Source organism: Aquarana catesbeiana, linkage group LG08 (genome assembly GCF_042186555.1).
Source record: "Aquarana catesbeiana isolate 2022-GZ linkage group LG08, ASM4218655v1, whole genome shotgun sequence".
NCBI lineage: Eukaryota > Metazoa > Chordata > Amphibia > Anura > Ranidae > Aquarana > Aquarana catesbeiana.
The window spans coordinates 303,093,172-303,109,526 of NC_133331.1; the positions used below are offsets into that span (position 1 = coordinate 303,093,172).

A 16,355-nucleotide genomic window follows, 5' to 3' on the forward strand; every position below is an offset into this window, starting at 1 on the left:
TGGTGGAGGTGGGGATTATGGTGTTTGGTTGTTTTTTAGGGGTTGGGTACTCTTAAGGTGTCATGCTCCCAACGTTGTGGGAACAGTTTGGGGATGGCCCCTTCCTGTTCCAACATAACTGCCCACCAGTGCACAAAGTAAGGTCCATAAAGACATGGATGAGCAAGTTTGGGATGGAGGAACTTGACTGGCCTGCACAGAGTCCTGACCTCAACCCGATAGAACACCTTTGGGATAAATTAGAGTGGAGATTGCGAGCCAGGCCTTCTCGTCCAAAATCAGTGCCTGACCTCACAAATGCGCTTCTGGAAGAATGGCCAAACATTCCCATAGACACACTCCTAAACCTTGTGGACGGTTTTCCCAGAAGAGTTGAAGCTGTTATAGCTGCAAAGGGTGGGCCAACTCAATATTGAACAGCCATCCACCAGCCTCTCTGACCAGCTGCTTAATAAACAAGTACCCGCCCTCTACTATTAACCCGCTCCTAAACCTGCACCAGGCTGACTCGTCTACAACAGAGCTTTTTATACTATTACCCTCCAGATGTTCAGGAACTACAATTCCCACCATGCCTGGTCATGTCTGTGAATGTCAGAGTATTACAATGCCTCATGGGACGTGTAGTTCTGCAACAGCTGGAGGGCCGAAGTTTGGAGATCCCTGATCTACAACATCCATAAGGAAGCTCACTCATATGAATTCTCTGGTGTTGCAAAAGGTTTCCTTTCCTAGTGAAAGATTTCCGGCACTCTGAACATGAATAAGGATGCTCGCTCACCTGTGTGAATTCTCTGATGTGTAACAAGGGTCCCTTTACGAGTGAAAGATTTCCCGCACTCGGAACATGAATAAGGACGCTCGCCTGTGTGAATTCTAAGATGTGCATCAAGGTCGGCTTTGTTAGTGAAAGATTTCCTGCACTCTGAACATGAATAAGGACGCTCACCTGTGTGAATTCTAAGATGTGTAACAAGAGGTCCTTTGTAACTGAAACATTTCCCGCACTCTGAACATGAATAAGGACGCTCGCCTGTGTGAATTCTCTGATGTTTAACAAAAGTTTCTCTCTGATTGAAAGATTTCCCGCACTCGGAACATGAATAAGGACGCTCATCTGTGTGAATTCTCTTATGTGTAACAAGGGCTGCTTTATGAGCGAAAGATTTCCCGCACTCTGAACAAGGGAAAGGACGCTCACTCGTGTGAATTCTCTGGTGCTGAATAAGGATCCCTTTCAGGGTGAAAGATTTCCCACACTCTGAACATGAATAAGGACACTCACCTGTGTGAATTCTCTGATGTTTAAAAAGGTCTGCTTTGTAAGTAAAAGATTTCCCGCACTCTGAACATGAATAAGGACGCTCACCAGTGTGAATTCTCTGATGTGTAACAAGGAGTACTTTTTGAGTGAAAGATTTCCCGCACTCTGAACATGAATAAGGACGTTCACCTGTGTGAATTTTCTCGTGTCTAGTAAGTGCTCCCTTCTGAGTGAAAGATTTCCCACACTCTGAACAAGGGAAAGGACGCTCACTCGTGTGAACTCTCTGGTGCTGAATAAGATTTCCTTTCCGAGTGAAAGATTTCCCGCACTCTGAACATGAGAATAGATTGTCACCTCGGTGATCTCCTTCATGGAGTGAGGAAGATTCCTTGGGATTAGAAGGATGTGTTGATCGATCTGCAGTGTGAGATCTTACATGGATATTTACAATCATAGTATGTGATTGATGAGAAGATTCCCCCTGATCAGAGGGATCCATTGATGTCTCCGGACAGGAAGGGTTGTGATGTATATTTTGTGTATTTGGATTTCCTCCTGGAGGATCCTGTGTGATGACATTATCTTCTGACTTACAATCAGCAGATAATAGAAGATGTCTCTCCGAGGAATTCCTGACATCACATCCATCTGTTGGAAAGAAGTAAAAAAAATATAATAAATCTCAGTAGATGACAAATAACTGGAGTTTTAGCTCCTCCTCCCCGTCGGTGGAATAAGTGGAAATGCCGATCTCACAGCTGGGCTCCTGTTCTCCCTCCAAAATCAATCAGAAAAGTCTTCACACCGAGTCCATATATGATCTGCTAATTCTATAATAATAAATAGCTATGACTGAGGCTTCATTATCCAAAACGCATTAGTGGATTGTTATTACATCAGATTGTCTGGATTTTATATTATGAAGAGTTTGCAGATCATATATGGACTCCAAGCTGAGTTAGAAAGAAAAAAGTCACTTTGGTCTAACAGTCAACACTTTCACAGAGCTCTGGCATGGAACTGGGTACAACTGTAACATCAAAATATGGAAAAAAACTTCCTCCAAGATTTACAATGCTGGTGTCCTAGGGTGGCTCCATCAGTGGGGAGACAACCTAAGCTGTTAGTGCAATGGTTTATTAAAGGGTTAGATCACCTCTATTGAAGAACTGTAAAGCTGAACTAACACCAGATCCTCTCCCCACCCTCATGAACCCCGTTTTACATGTGATGGCGCTGACCAATCAGAATCCATCTGGTCCATCCTGGCAGCTCAGTATGGAGAAGACAGAGCAGTGGGGTATTTCATATCCCCTGACCATTGGAGTGGTGAGAGAGCCCTGATAGTAGAGGATGGCTGACGGTAAGTACAGTGAGGACCTGGGGTGGGGGGGGGTGAAGGGGGTCCGGTGTTAGGTCACCTTTACAGTTTTTCTATATTAGGAAAACAAACCCTTTAATGTGAATTTAGGGGTCTGTTTCACCAGTTATGTCTCATCTGCCTTCCATATAGTTTTATGGCATTTTATTAATATTTTTTTTTTACTAGTATCGGCGGCGATCAGCGATTTTTATCATGACTGCGACATTATGGCGGACAGATTGGACACTTTTGGCGCTATTTTGGGACCACTTACATTTATACAGTGATCAGTGTGATTAAAAATGCATTGATTACTGTGTAAATGTGACTGGCGGAGAAGGGGTTAACCACTAGGGGGCGCTGTAGGGGTTAAGTGTGTCCTAGGGAGTGATTCTAACTGTGGGGGGATGGGCTGTGTGTGACACGACACTGATCACTGCTCCTGATTACAGGGAGCTGTGATCAGTGTCATGTCACTAGGCAGAATGGGGAAATGCTTCTTTACATCAGCATTTCCCCGTTCTTCCTCTCCGTGAGACGATCGCAGGTATCTCCGCGGACATCGAGTCCGCGGGACCCGCGATCACACGCACAGAGCTGGTGGTGCGCGCGCGCCCGCAAGCCGCTTCTTAACATGCCTGTACGTGCCCTTCTGCCGACGTATATCGGCGTAAGCCGGTCGGCAAGCGGTTAAAGATCCAGCCGATAAAAAAAAGTGGAAACTTTGCTTGGGGGCTTATTTGCTGTAGCAGGTGCAGTAGCACAATCTGCAGTAGCAGCAATAGGCATTTGTCAATCTCTAAAAGACCAAGTTAAGCAGGTTATCAAAGGTGTGCCTGCTCGAGGAGAAGAGGTCCGAGATTACCAAGGGCTCCGCATCCAACCATGCTGGGAGGCTCCCGCTGTGTGACGCTTCTCCTCTTCTGACGGTTCTTAAATAACGGAGGGTGGGGCCACCCGGTGAGCCCGCCCTCCTCTGACACACGGTGACTTCCCTGTCCGCCCCCCTCTGACGTCACGGGGAATGCCACAGGGAAGTCCCCGTGCGTCAGAGGGGGCGGGGTAACCGGTTGGCCACGCCCTTTGTTATTTAAGAACCGTCAGAAGAGGAGAAGCGTCACACAGCGGGAGCCTCCCACCATGGTCGGATGCGGAGCGGCCCAGAAGACGAAGGAAAGAAGACGCCGGTGCCGTGGAGGAAGATGCCGGACGAGAATACCGGAGGAAGAAACCGAAGGAAGATAGAAGATAGAACAAAGAAGATAGAAGAAGCATTTAAATAAAGGAATTGTCAAAAACTGTCTCTTTTCATTTTTAACAGTTTTTTTGTGAAATGGTAGGCCATTTTACACAGGGGGAGGGCCGGGATCTGGGGGCCCCTTGTTAAAGGGGGCTTCCAGATTCTGATAAGCCCCCCTGCCCACAGACCCCCACAACCAGTGGGCAAGGGTTGTGGGAATGAGGCCTTTGTCCCCATCAACATGGGGACAAGGTGTTTTGGGGGCTACCCCAAAGCACCCTCCCAATGTTGAGGCATGTGGCCTGGTACGGTTCAGGAGGGGGGGCGCACTCTCACCCCCCCTCTTTTCCTGCGGCCTGCCAGGTTGCGTGCTCGGATGAGGGTCTGGTATGGATTTTTGGGGGGACCCCACGCCATTTTTTTTTTTTTAATTTTGGCACGGGGTTCCCCTTAAAATCTATACCAGACCTGAAGGGTCTGGTATAGATTTTGAGGGGGACCCCACGCCATTTTTTTAAAAAATTTTGGCCGGGGTTCCCCTTAATACCCATACCAGACCTGAAAGGCCTGGTATGGAATTTAGAGGGACCCCCACGTCATTTTCTTTTTACATTTTGGTTCGGGGTTCCCCTGTGGGGAATTCCCATGCCATTTTTATCAATGAACTTCTATGTGTATTGTCGGACCGGCAATGCATTAATAGCCGCGAGTAGTTTTAAATGACTTTTTTTCCTTTGAAATGTCATTTTGCTGTCAGACTGTTCTAAACACGGGAAACATGCGCCCCTTTACAGGCATACTATAGACACCCCCCAGGTACAAAATTTAAAGGGATATTACACTTTTATTGTTTCACTTTAAGCATTATTAAAATCACTGCTCCCGAAAAAAACTGCAGTTTTTAAAACTATTTTTTGCATTGATCCATGTCCCCTGGGGCAGGACCCAGGTCCCCAAACACTTTTTATGACAATAACTTGCATATAAACTTTTAAAAAAGTACTAGTTACTTACCGGTAACTGTCTTTCTGGGAAATCTTCCAGGACGGCACACCTGAGAGATGAGAGGCTCCTCCCCACAGGAAACACAATCAATCAACAGCTGTTTTAAGTCCACACCCTTCCCCCTGATCCTCAGTTTGTAGAGAAGTAACTCCTGAACCTGGTTCACAAGGGAAATCATTCCTCATAGGCACTCACCTTCTAGTGTTCTAAAATTTTCCCTCCTCCAACGGGTGGGAAGTAGGCCTGCCGTCCTGGAAGATTTCCCAGAAAGACAGTTACCAGTAAGTAACTAGTACTTTTCTCAAGTCATCTTCCAGGACGGCACACCTGAGAGGATAATCAAGTACCTCAGGCCTACCTTAGGGTGGGACCACTGCAAGACTCTTGGCGAACCTCGGTTCTGCAGTAAGCTTTATCTTTACTCCATATGCTTGATGAAGGTATCTTTGCTGGATCATGCGGCTGATCTGCCGGTCTACTCCACCGGTGTCCCTGCCTTCTCTGTTTCAGATGCAGGATCTAGGTGGAGTGGGCTCTTAAAGATGGAATCAGAAAACATGTTAAACTTGTAGGTTATCAATGTTGCCTGTCACACATCTACCAACAATGGCCTATTCTGCCTATAGGTGCTGTTTAGAACCACTAAAAAGATTAATCGGAGACCTGTGTTGTAAGACAAGGACACTACATTGATCCATAAGGGGGCCTGTCTTAACACAACCCTGTCCAGGGAAATAAAACTGCCAAAAAAGGGGGGCCCCTGACAGACAACCCCTTTTTGTTCATTTTTATCTTTATGTCAGCAAAGACTGAAGGGAAACCTACTTAAGGGAAATAGATTAACAAAAACTTAATCCCTGGGTTTAAGGCATGTCCAATCTATAGTTTTACTTACGCCTGAGAGCCTACTCAGGAGATTAACATCTATAGCAGGAGAAGAACACTCATATTGCTACATCTAGTTTTGCTAGAAGGGCAAAATGAAGGCCATGCACCGAGCTGTAACCTATTTGGTCGGGTATACATGTTTATACTTCATCTTCAGGCCATAAAACTCCTCTGAACCGAACTTCCTAAGTTCTTATTAAACAGGGCGATTCATTATCGCCTTCCTCCAGTGACCCATAACTCTACTGGGCTTCAACCCTAGGAAATGGCTCTGGCATCCCTGAATGTAAGGGGTCGAGGCTTTCTGACATGTGACATCTGCACCAGAACTCCTGGCCCTTTCACGGAAGAGAAGGCTGAAATACAAAAAGGTGATACATGTATTAATATCACAAATAAAAAAATCATAGATTGTGGACATAGCACAATAGATTTAGACAGAAAGGACACAAGCATAGACATCAATGTTGTGTATCTGAGTGTGACTAGCTAAACCAAAATATCAAATATGGAAGAGACCCAAATCTGAACCTCACAGTCTGGTTTTCTGATGTGCGGCCAATATGTAAGCATTAAGACACAAACACACCTTAAATGCTGCGCATTTCTGAAGTGCAGCTAGCTAGGTCATAACTGGTAAATACAGAAAGGACGGGAACCCCCTTTTACAGTGGTGTTTTACTGATGTACAGCAAAACAAGGCTATAAAGAGAAGACAGAAAGACCCAAACTTCTATGTTGCATATTTATGGCGAACCACCAAGTACAGTTATAAGACAATCCTTCCTGTTATGCAGTTCTGTAGTGCAGTTACACAGAACCAACAGAGAAAGAACACAAGCAACCTACAGCATTGTGTTTTTCTGAAGTGCCATAAGGTAAGGCAATATGAAACAGAAAGCACCAACAAGCTTCAATGTTGAGTACTTCTGCTGAGCAGCAACATAAAAAACAAACAACAGACAGCCTTTACAGCTGCGATCTTTCTGGTCTACTGCAAAATAAGGCAATAACTCCACAATGAGTATTCCTGCAGCATTGCAAAATCTGAAACAGAAGGGACAGATAAGCTTAGGGTTCCCACACCCGTGCGACCCAACCTGCCACTTGGGACTGCAAGACGCATGAGAAGTCATACTATGGCTTCCAAAGGGTATCATTCGTGACTGTGCGACTCCAGGTCGCAGCGTATCCAGCAGTCCCTGCTTACGGAACCACAGACCTCAAGATTACACAGGTCGAAGGAAAAGCAGTTTTCGGGTCGAACAAACAAGGGGTCCCCATGCTGTGGCTCCCTGGAGGAGTGCAGCCAACAACCCCCTACTGTGTATACCTAAGAAACAGCAAGGAAGATCAATGAGAAACACCACTTACTGCTGTGCCTTTCTGATATACGGACGATAAGTCAGTAAATATAGGACATACAGGACACAAACAATGTTCGATCTTTGTGTATGTCTGATGTGTAGCATATACCAATACTGAGCAGAGATGTCATTACCCTCAATGTGTCTCCCTGCTGAGCAGCAAAAACAAATCAGAAAAAGACAAACAACCTTCACTGTTGTGTCCTTTCTGATATGCAGCCAATAAGGCAGTAAACCTTCAAATTTGTATGTGTCTGATGTGCAACAACAATCTTGAATAGAGATAGCACATCCATATTCAAGTGATTTGGCATGTGACTCAACATGTCAAATCGCATGCCTAAAATTGGCAGCCATTGCCGTTAATAGCACTGTCTGAATCAGCCCGGGCCACTTTGTGGTGCTGCACTGATTACCAATGGCAGTATGTGTACTACCCCTGGCACAGGTTCAATTTTGTATTTTCCAACAAAATCAGGACCATCCGTCATCACTGCTGCCTTTCTGATAAGCAACCAATAAGGCAGTAATACAGGACCCACAGACAGACCTCAATCTTGTATATCTCTGATGTGCAACAATCTAACAATTCTGAATAGAGATAGCACATCCATATTGAAGCAATTTGGCATGCGACTCACATGTCAAATCGCATGCCTAAAATCGGCAGCTATTGCCGTTAATAGCACTGTCTGAATCAGCACGACGCCACCTTGTGGTGCTGTACCGATTACCAAAGGCAGTATATGTACTACCCCTGCCATCAATCTTTCCTGCTGCCTTTCTGACAAGCAACCAATAAGGCAGTAATACAGGACACAAAAAACCCACAGACAGACCCCAATCTTGTGTAGGTCTGATGTGCAGCAATATAACAATTATGAGCAGAAATGTCATCACCAGACTCAATGATGTGCGTTTCTGGCGTGCGGCACAAAACCAGAAAGTACAGACCACCTTCCCTGTTGTATTTTCTGATCTGTAGCCAAACAAAGCAGTACCTTTAGGATATAAAGGACACCCAACAAGCTTCAGCAGAGATGTCACAAATCTCAATGTGTACTTCTGCTGTGCCACCAAACACCCCAGCAAGGACAAACCTTCACTACTGAGGTCTACTGGTGAGCAGCCAAGAAGGAGTCATGGTGTATCCCTTTATGAAATAACCAAACAGGAGCAAATTATTTCATAGGCATAGCCTGGGCTGTAGATACTAATCCTTCACCACCAGTGAAGGAACCAATCCTAAAATGGTTGGACACCTTACTATAGTAGCTGTTGTCCTACCTTACCTCCGTAGATTGAGCAAACGCTAGCCAGCTCATACACGGGTGGGGCTGATCAGTAACTAAAGTCTCAATGAGCCCAGCCCTAGAGACCAATATAAGACCTCTAAAAAGGGTGGTTACCAATTTAGCCTGGAGGTAAATAGCCACCTGCAGCCCTTAAAGATGCAATCATATAGCCATCTAGCTCTTGCATATGTTTGCACAGAAAATCCTTAATCAAAGGATATAGGAAAAACGATTTAAGGTAAATCGCTTTTAGATCTGTCACTGAGTGACCTGTAGCCCAAACCAACAAAAAGGTTTTTCTTACCCCCTGCATTAAAATATAACCACAATGTAAGAGTGGAGTGGGAGGTTGGAGCTTATGAAAAGTTACCCATAGCAAGCAACCCCCAAAAGGAGGATCTGTCACAAGGGAACCCCTACTCTGCCACACAGAAGCTTGGTCCCTGCCACATTGTTGAAAGCTAGGTCAGCTTTTAAGCATCTTGGAGCAACTTTAAGCAGATTCCTAGCAGCTGGGCTAATAGGGCCAGATAACCTAGTGCACCTGCTGAGCAAGGGAGTTTACTCCTGAATCCTTCAACCATTGCACCATTAATAACTTGTTCAGTGGTATACCTGGCCAGTAAGGAACTCTTTGTTCTACCAGGTCACCCTCTTTGCTGTATTCACCCCTACTAATGTACCACAACCGGGTATGTAGGGAGAGGCTGGCAACCTACTGTTGTGATAACCACAGTGTCTCTGCTATAAGAGGAAGCTGTGGCTGGTGGTTTTTAGCAGTAGCTTCTGGGCTATTTTGTTATGGAGACCCCAGGTCCTGCACTGCACCACTCAGTAAATACAGGTGGAAGGGGAAAAAATGCCTTACCTACCTCTTTCCCATCTGAGGTGGTTTAGGCACACTCGCTCCTCTGCACCACTTGTCCACCATACAGCATCTCTGAAGTAGGATGGAGCTGTGGCTGGTGTCTTTAGCAAAAGCTTCTGGGCTATTTGAATCCAGACCCCAGGGGAGATTATCTCAAATGCCCAGAAACCATCTGGCTGGGATTGGGGATTTTTGACTCACCGTTGTCGTCTTCCCCTTTTGCCACAGCCACCGGGCTTGCTTTTCCATCCTTATGGTCCACACGCAAGGAGGATAGCCGCCAAAGTGCCCCCCCACAACTGCTGTCCCTTTTAGGGAGCTGCAAGGTTAGGTTGTGTCCTGCACTGTCCAGTCAGTATATACACATGGGGGGGCAATGCCATACGTTCCTCATTCCCATGAGGTGGTTTAGGCAGACATTCACCATAGTAAACTGGTGCCTCCTCGAAAGGAGGATGTGGGCGCCTGCTCCTGCTGACTCTCAGCCTTTCCTTCTGGGTAAGAACGCGGGTCGTTCAGGCGATGCCCTCCCTTGCAGCCCACGCGAGCTAACAGGGACCCAGGAGTCAGGGGATACGATCCCCCTGGAAAGAACCGACGGCCAGCACCCCCATCTGAACAGACGTCCGGACAGGTAAGGGGGAGAGACAGGATAAAGGCCCCTGAAGTTCTGGGGACACCACTGTACCCAGGGGCCTTCAGCTCTCAGGGGGGCTTTCCCAGTTTCTGCTGCCCCCCCCCTGAGGAAAGGATAGGGGAACCCCCCGGGAAGGATAAATATATACCGCCAGACCCAGAGGCTTCCCAGGCATTTGGTCCGGCTCCCAGGGGGAGACCACCAGCCCCAGGCTTCGGTCATTTGGAAAAAAACAAACAGTTTTGCCGTGTAGGGAGAAACACAATCAAAAACTGAGGATCAGGGGGAAGGGTGTGGACTTAAAACAGCTGTTGATTGATTGTGTTTCCTGTGGGGAGGAGCCTCTCATCTCTCAGGTGTGCCGTCCTGGAAGATGACTTGAGAAAAAAGCACTTTTGATTATTCATATTCGTGTCCCATAGACTTTAACGGTGTTCGCGTGTTCGAACTAATTTTTTGCCTGTTCGCATGTTCTGGTGTGAACCGAACAAGGGGGTGTTCGGCTCATCTCTAGCAACACAGCCCAAAAAAAGAGTATATTTGCCCCAGACAAAAGTCAACGCTATAAGAGAGCTGGTTCAGGTGGTCAGGACAAGGAAGGGTCCTTCCATTTGCCTTTGCATGAGGTTGCTAGGGAAGATGGTGGCTTCATTCGAAGCAGTTCCCTATGCCCAGTTTCATTAAAGACTGTTGCAAAACAGTATTCTGTCTGTTTGGAACAAGAAGACCCAAGCCTTAGATTATTCAATGAATCTGGCCCCAAATGTGCGCCAGAGTCTCAGTTGGTGGTTGATAACCAAAAATTTGCAGTTGGGAAAATCCTTCGTACCTGTTACCTGGAAGGTAGTAACAATAGATGCCAGCCTATGGGGCTGGGGAGCAGTCCTGGAAGAGACCACTGTCCAAGAGAAGTGGCCAGAGTCAGAAAAGACCTTGCCCATCAATATCCTAGAGATTCGGGCGGTACGTCTGGCTCTAATGGCCTGGATGTTCAGGTTGTGGGATTGTCCCGTCAGGATACAATCCAACAATGCCAGAGCAGTGGCCTATATCAATCACCAAGGGGGCACCAGAAGTCATGCAGCCCAGAGGGAGGTGAACCATGTTCTGGCTTGGGCAGAGGAGCATGTACCTAAAAATAGGAATTTACCCTCAGAAGGTAAAGGGGCTTTGGAGGCAGCAGATAACAATGGAGATGTAGTATGGTATAAAAAGTAGCTTTATTATTGCATGAAACATCGGAGTAAAGACATAAACTGTGTACATCGAGCTATAAAAGGGGCACAAAACTATATATACATAAGTAATGTGTTGAAAAAGCGCTTGGCTATTACTGACGTGTTTCGACCCTATCGGGTCTTCTTCAGAGGAAATGCATGCGCTGTGGGAGAATTTTGTATACATGAAACAATAGTACCAATATGGTTGTCTATACTTGTAAATAATGAGCACAGTTATACATGATAAAACTTTTTGAGCATAATTACCCAAGGGTATGCGTATAGCTGTATCTTCTGAGCTTGTGATTTTAGAAGTCGCCTCTACCATCAGATTTAAACACCAAGGCCCCATGGTCAGCCACCACCCCAAGGGGGGGAGCTTGAGCAGCAGCTCTGCGACTTACGATGGCTTACACTTAGGAAGAACCCCCACACCTGGTAAGGGGCATGTGGATCAGCAGCACCCGCAATCTAAACACCAAGCAGCGACATAAGTAGAAGCATGTAGAGGTTTTTTAGAAAATTTGTATCGATCAATAATAAAAGTATCAAGATAGTTATAAAATTTCTCTACAGGCTGGTGGGCCTAAATTATATCAGAGTAAAGATCTTAATATATTTTAGTCAAGGTTTTTAAAGCAGGTGTATGAGCATTGCGGAAAAAAAAAAAAAAAGGAGGGGGGGGAAGAGGAAAAAAGGGGGAGGGAATGAAAGTGGGGGAGGAAGGGACATGGAAAGAGGGGGGAAAGAACAGAAGGGGAACAAAGAAAAAACAGGGAAAAGAAAAAGAGAGGGGAGAAAGTATCCTAGGCCTAGATGTAGAGGGGGAAAAAAGGATAGAAAAGGATAGAAAAGGATGGTCAGAGGTGAACAGGGGGAGAGGGAAGGGTTAAATGGATGGGGGGGGTGCTGAAGAAAAAAGTGGTGAACAAGTGCGATAGCTGGAAAAAATTGTGATATATTATAGGGAGACTGCTAAAAAGGAAACAAATGATATTGTTTCATGTATACAAAATTCTCCCACAGCGCATGCATTTCCTCTGAAGAAGACCCGATGGGGTCGAAACACGTCAGGAATATCCAAGCGCTTTTTCAACACATTACTTATGTATATATACTTTTGTGCCCCTTTTATAGCTCGATGTACACAGTTTATGTCTTTACTCCGATGTTTCATGCATTAATAAAGCTACTTTTTATACCATACTACATCTCCATTGTTATCTGCTGCCTCCAAAGCCCCTTTACCTTCTGGGGGTAAATTCCTATTTTTATGATTTTGGGGTGGGCAGCCTCTCCTTTTCCCAGGTGTCTCCCCTCTTTTTGTATATGACTGGGTGGTTAAACACCCCTTCCCCCACTTTTGACACCTGAGTCAGGACATGAACTGTTAGCTGCTATTTGGCTTATGAATAGAGTCCAGTTCATATATTTGTTTGTTCATACTTTTTTCAGAAGAACGTTCGAATGTCATACACATGAGTCGGTTCGTAGGTGACAAATGGGATGCTTTGATGCAAAATTATGAGGCTACTTTTGCACCTGTTCACCTCTGACCATCCTTTTATTTCTTTTCTTTTTCTATCCTTTCTTCCTTTCCTTCTTTTTTTCCCCTCTATATCTAGGCCTAGGATACTTTCTCCCCTCTCTTTTTCTTTTCCCTGTTTTTTCTTTGTTCCCCTTCTGTTCTTTCCCCCCCTTTTCCTCTTTTTTCCCCCTGGTCCCCCATTTGTTTTTCCTTTCCTTGCCCTTCCTCCCCCACTTTCATTCCCTCCCCCTTTTTTCCTCTCCCCCCCGCTCTTCCCCTCCCCCCCCCCTCCTTTTTTTTTTTTTTTCCGCAATGCTCATACACCTGCTTTAAAAACCTTGACTAAAATATATAAAGATCTTTACTCTGATATAATTTAGGCCCACCAGCCTGTAGAGAAATTTTATAAATATCTTGATACTTTTATCATTGATCGATACAAATTTTCTAAAAAACCTCTACATGCTTCTACTTATGTCGCTGCTTGGTGTTTAGATCGCGGGTGTTGCTGATCCACATGCCCCTTACCAGGTGTGGGGGTTCTTCCTAAGTGTAAGCCATCATAAGTCACACAGCTGCTGCTCAAGCTCCCCCCCCTTGGGGTGGTGGCTGACCATGGGGCCTTGGTGTTTAAATCTGATGGTAGAGGCGACTTCTAAAATCGCAAGCTCATAAGATACAGCTATACGCATACCCTTGGGTAATTATGCTCAAAAAGTTTTATCATGTATAACTGTGCTCATTATTTACAAGTATAGACAACCATATTGGTACTATTGTTTCATGTATACAAAATTCTCCCACAGCGCATGCATTTCCTCTGATGAAGACCCGATGGAGTCGAAACGCGTCAGAAATATCCAAGCACTTTTTCAACACATTACTTATGTATATATACTTTTGTGCCCCTTTTATAGCTCGATGTACACAGTTTATGTCTTTACTCTGATGTTTCATGCATTAATAAAGCTACTTTTTATACCATACTACATCTCCATTGTTATCTGCTGCCTCCAAAGCCCCTTTACCTTCTGGGGGTAAATTCCTATTTTTATGATTTTGGGGTGGGCAGTCTCTCCTTTTCCCAGGTGTCTCCCCTCTTTTTGAGGAGCATGTACCTTGCCTATCTACAGTCTTCATTCCGGGGGTAGAGAATTGGCAGGCGGATTTCTTGAGCCGTCAACAATTACTCCCGGCAGAATAACATTTTTCTGGTCATATGCCAAAGATGGGGTACCCTGCACATAGATCTAATGGCGTCCAGGTTCAACAAGAAGTGGGATAGCTTTGTGTCAAGAACAAGGGAACCACTCGCATATGGGACAGATGCATTAGTGACCCCTTGGGATCGTTTTCACTGATTTATGCATTCCCTCCAGTTCAGCTGCTACCGCGACTTCTTCGCAGGATCAAGGAGGAAGGGAAGCCGGCAATTCTAGTATCCCCGGCGTGGCCCAGAAGATCCTGGTAAGCAGAGAACGTAAGGATGGCAGTAGGGGATCCGTGGACTCTTCCATCTCATCCAGACCTGCTGTTGCAAGGGCCGGTATTCCTTCCTGACTTACAATCGCTAAATTTAACAGTTTGGCTGTTGAAGCCCACATTCTAAAGAGTCGGGGGCTTTCAGGTTCAGTGGTAACTACCCTGATTAATGCAAGGAAGCCGGCTTCTAGGACCATTTATTATAGAGTCAGGAGGGCCTATGTTTCCTGGTGTGAAACCAAAAGATGGCATCCTCGGAAGTATGTCATAGGAAGAATTCTTGCCTTCCTACAGTTGGGGGTAGAAATTAAGCTAGCCTGGAGTACAATCAAGGGTCAGATCTCGACCTTGTCAGTGTTTTTTTCAAAAGCCGCTTGCTTCGCATTCTTTGATCCGGGCCTTTATACAAGGGGTAACACATATAACTCCACTAGTTAGGACACCCTTATACCCATGGGATTTGAATCTAGTTTTGTCGGTTTTACAAAGACAGCCTTTTGAGCCGATGCGCGATATTCCTTTGCTTCTTTTGACAAAGAAATTGGTGTTCTTAGTTGTAGTAACCTCCGCAAGAAGGGTATCAGAATTGCCTGCGTTTTCTTTTAAAGAGCCATACTTAATTATTCATAAGGACAAGGTGGTGTTGCGTCCTCACCCAACCTTTCTGCCTAAAGTATTGTCAGGTTTTCATTTGTGCCTTCCCTGCCTTCTTTTTTTTCAGAACCTCGTTCTGCGGAAGAAAAATTGTTGCACTCTCTCGATGTAGTAAGAGCAGTCAAGGCCTATCTGAAAGGGACAGCTCAGATACGGAAAACTGATATTTTGTTTGTGCTGCCAGAAGGCCCCAGGAAAGGGCAGGCAGCGTCAAAATCAACTATTTCAAAATGGATTCATCAGGTTATTATTCAGGCTTATGGTTTGAAAAGAAGGGTTCCGCCTTTTCAAGTTAAAGCGCACTCTACCAGGGCAGCCAGTGCTTCATGGGCAGTGTATCACCAAGCCTCTATGATTCAGATTTGCAAGGCCGCTACTTGGTCATCAGTACATACATTCACAAAATTCTATCAGGTGGATGTAAGATGGCAAGAGGATGCCGCCTTTGGGCGCAGTGTGCTGCAGGCAGCAGTATAGGTCCTCACGTCTGATGGCGGCCTGCTTTGATTTGTGTCTCCCTCCCCTCAAAAGGCATTGCTTTGGGACATCCTAAATAGTAATTACTATGGCTGCTTTGTGTCCCGTGATGTACGATAAAGAAAATAGGATTTTTATAACAGCTTACCTGTAAAATCCTTGTCTTGGAGTATATCACAGGACACAGAGAAGCCATAGTAATTACTATGTGGGTTATATGCCACCGATAGGTGAATGGACACTGGTGCACTCAAAAGACAGGAAGTCCCCCTCTAGGTGGCATATAACCCACATAGTAATTACTATGGCTTCTCTGTGTCCCGTGATATACTCCAAGAAAAGGATTTTACAGGTAAGCTGTCATAAAAATCCTATTTTTTGGGCAGTTTCTCCCATTCTTCTTTGTAGAACCTCTCAAGCTCCATCAGGTTGGATGGGGAACATCGGCGCACAGCCATTTTCAGATATTTCCAGAGGAAAGGAAAATGTTTGAACTAAGAATGATACTTCTTTTTGACATGAAGAATAATGGCCTGAATTTAGATATTGGTTTCCTTACACATTATGCTAAAGTTTTACGACCGCTCTGTGATTAGTATCCCCCCCCCTGCATTCCCCCCTAGCTCTCCCTCTGTCTTATCTCACTAACTCTGCTGCTATCTTTATTACCATTGATTTGTATGTGTTTGGTTTTCTCTTCTTTTTTTTTTTTTTTTTTTGTCTTCTTTTTCTTTAACATTTTGCTTAAAAATTTGTGAATCAGTACTGCTTGGACCTTGAAGAAGGGGACATACCCCGAAAGCTTGTCCTGAAAAATTGTATGTTAGTGCAAATTAAAAAAGTATCACGGACAGTACTCAATTTTCTCTGTCACAATTGCACTAATACGGCTACAACAAATCCAGAGATGTTCAAATCGGGTTCAAGTCTGAGCTCTGGCTGGGCCACTCAAGGACATTCACAGAGTTGTCTCGTAGCCACTCCTTTGTAATCTTGGCTGTGTGCTTAGGGTCATTGTCCTCTTGGAAAATGAACCTTTATCCCAAATTAAGATCTTGAGTGCT

General features: G+C 45.2%; 1 protein-coding gene across 1 annotated transcript in view; it reads right to left on the reverse strand.

The window, feature by feature from the left end:
* LOC141105160 (uncharacterized) overlaps positions 1-16,355 on the reverse strand; it is a 236,290-nt gene that overhangs the window by 66,982 nt on the left and 152,953 nt on the right. Inside the window, 1 exon segment of the mRNA XM_073595050.1 lies at positions 782-1,915. Coding sequence (XP_073451151.1) covers positions 782-1,915 — 1,134 coding nt within the window.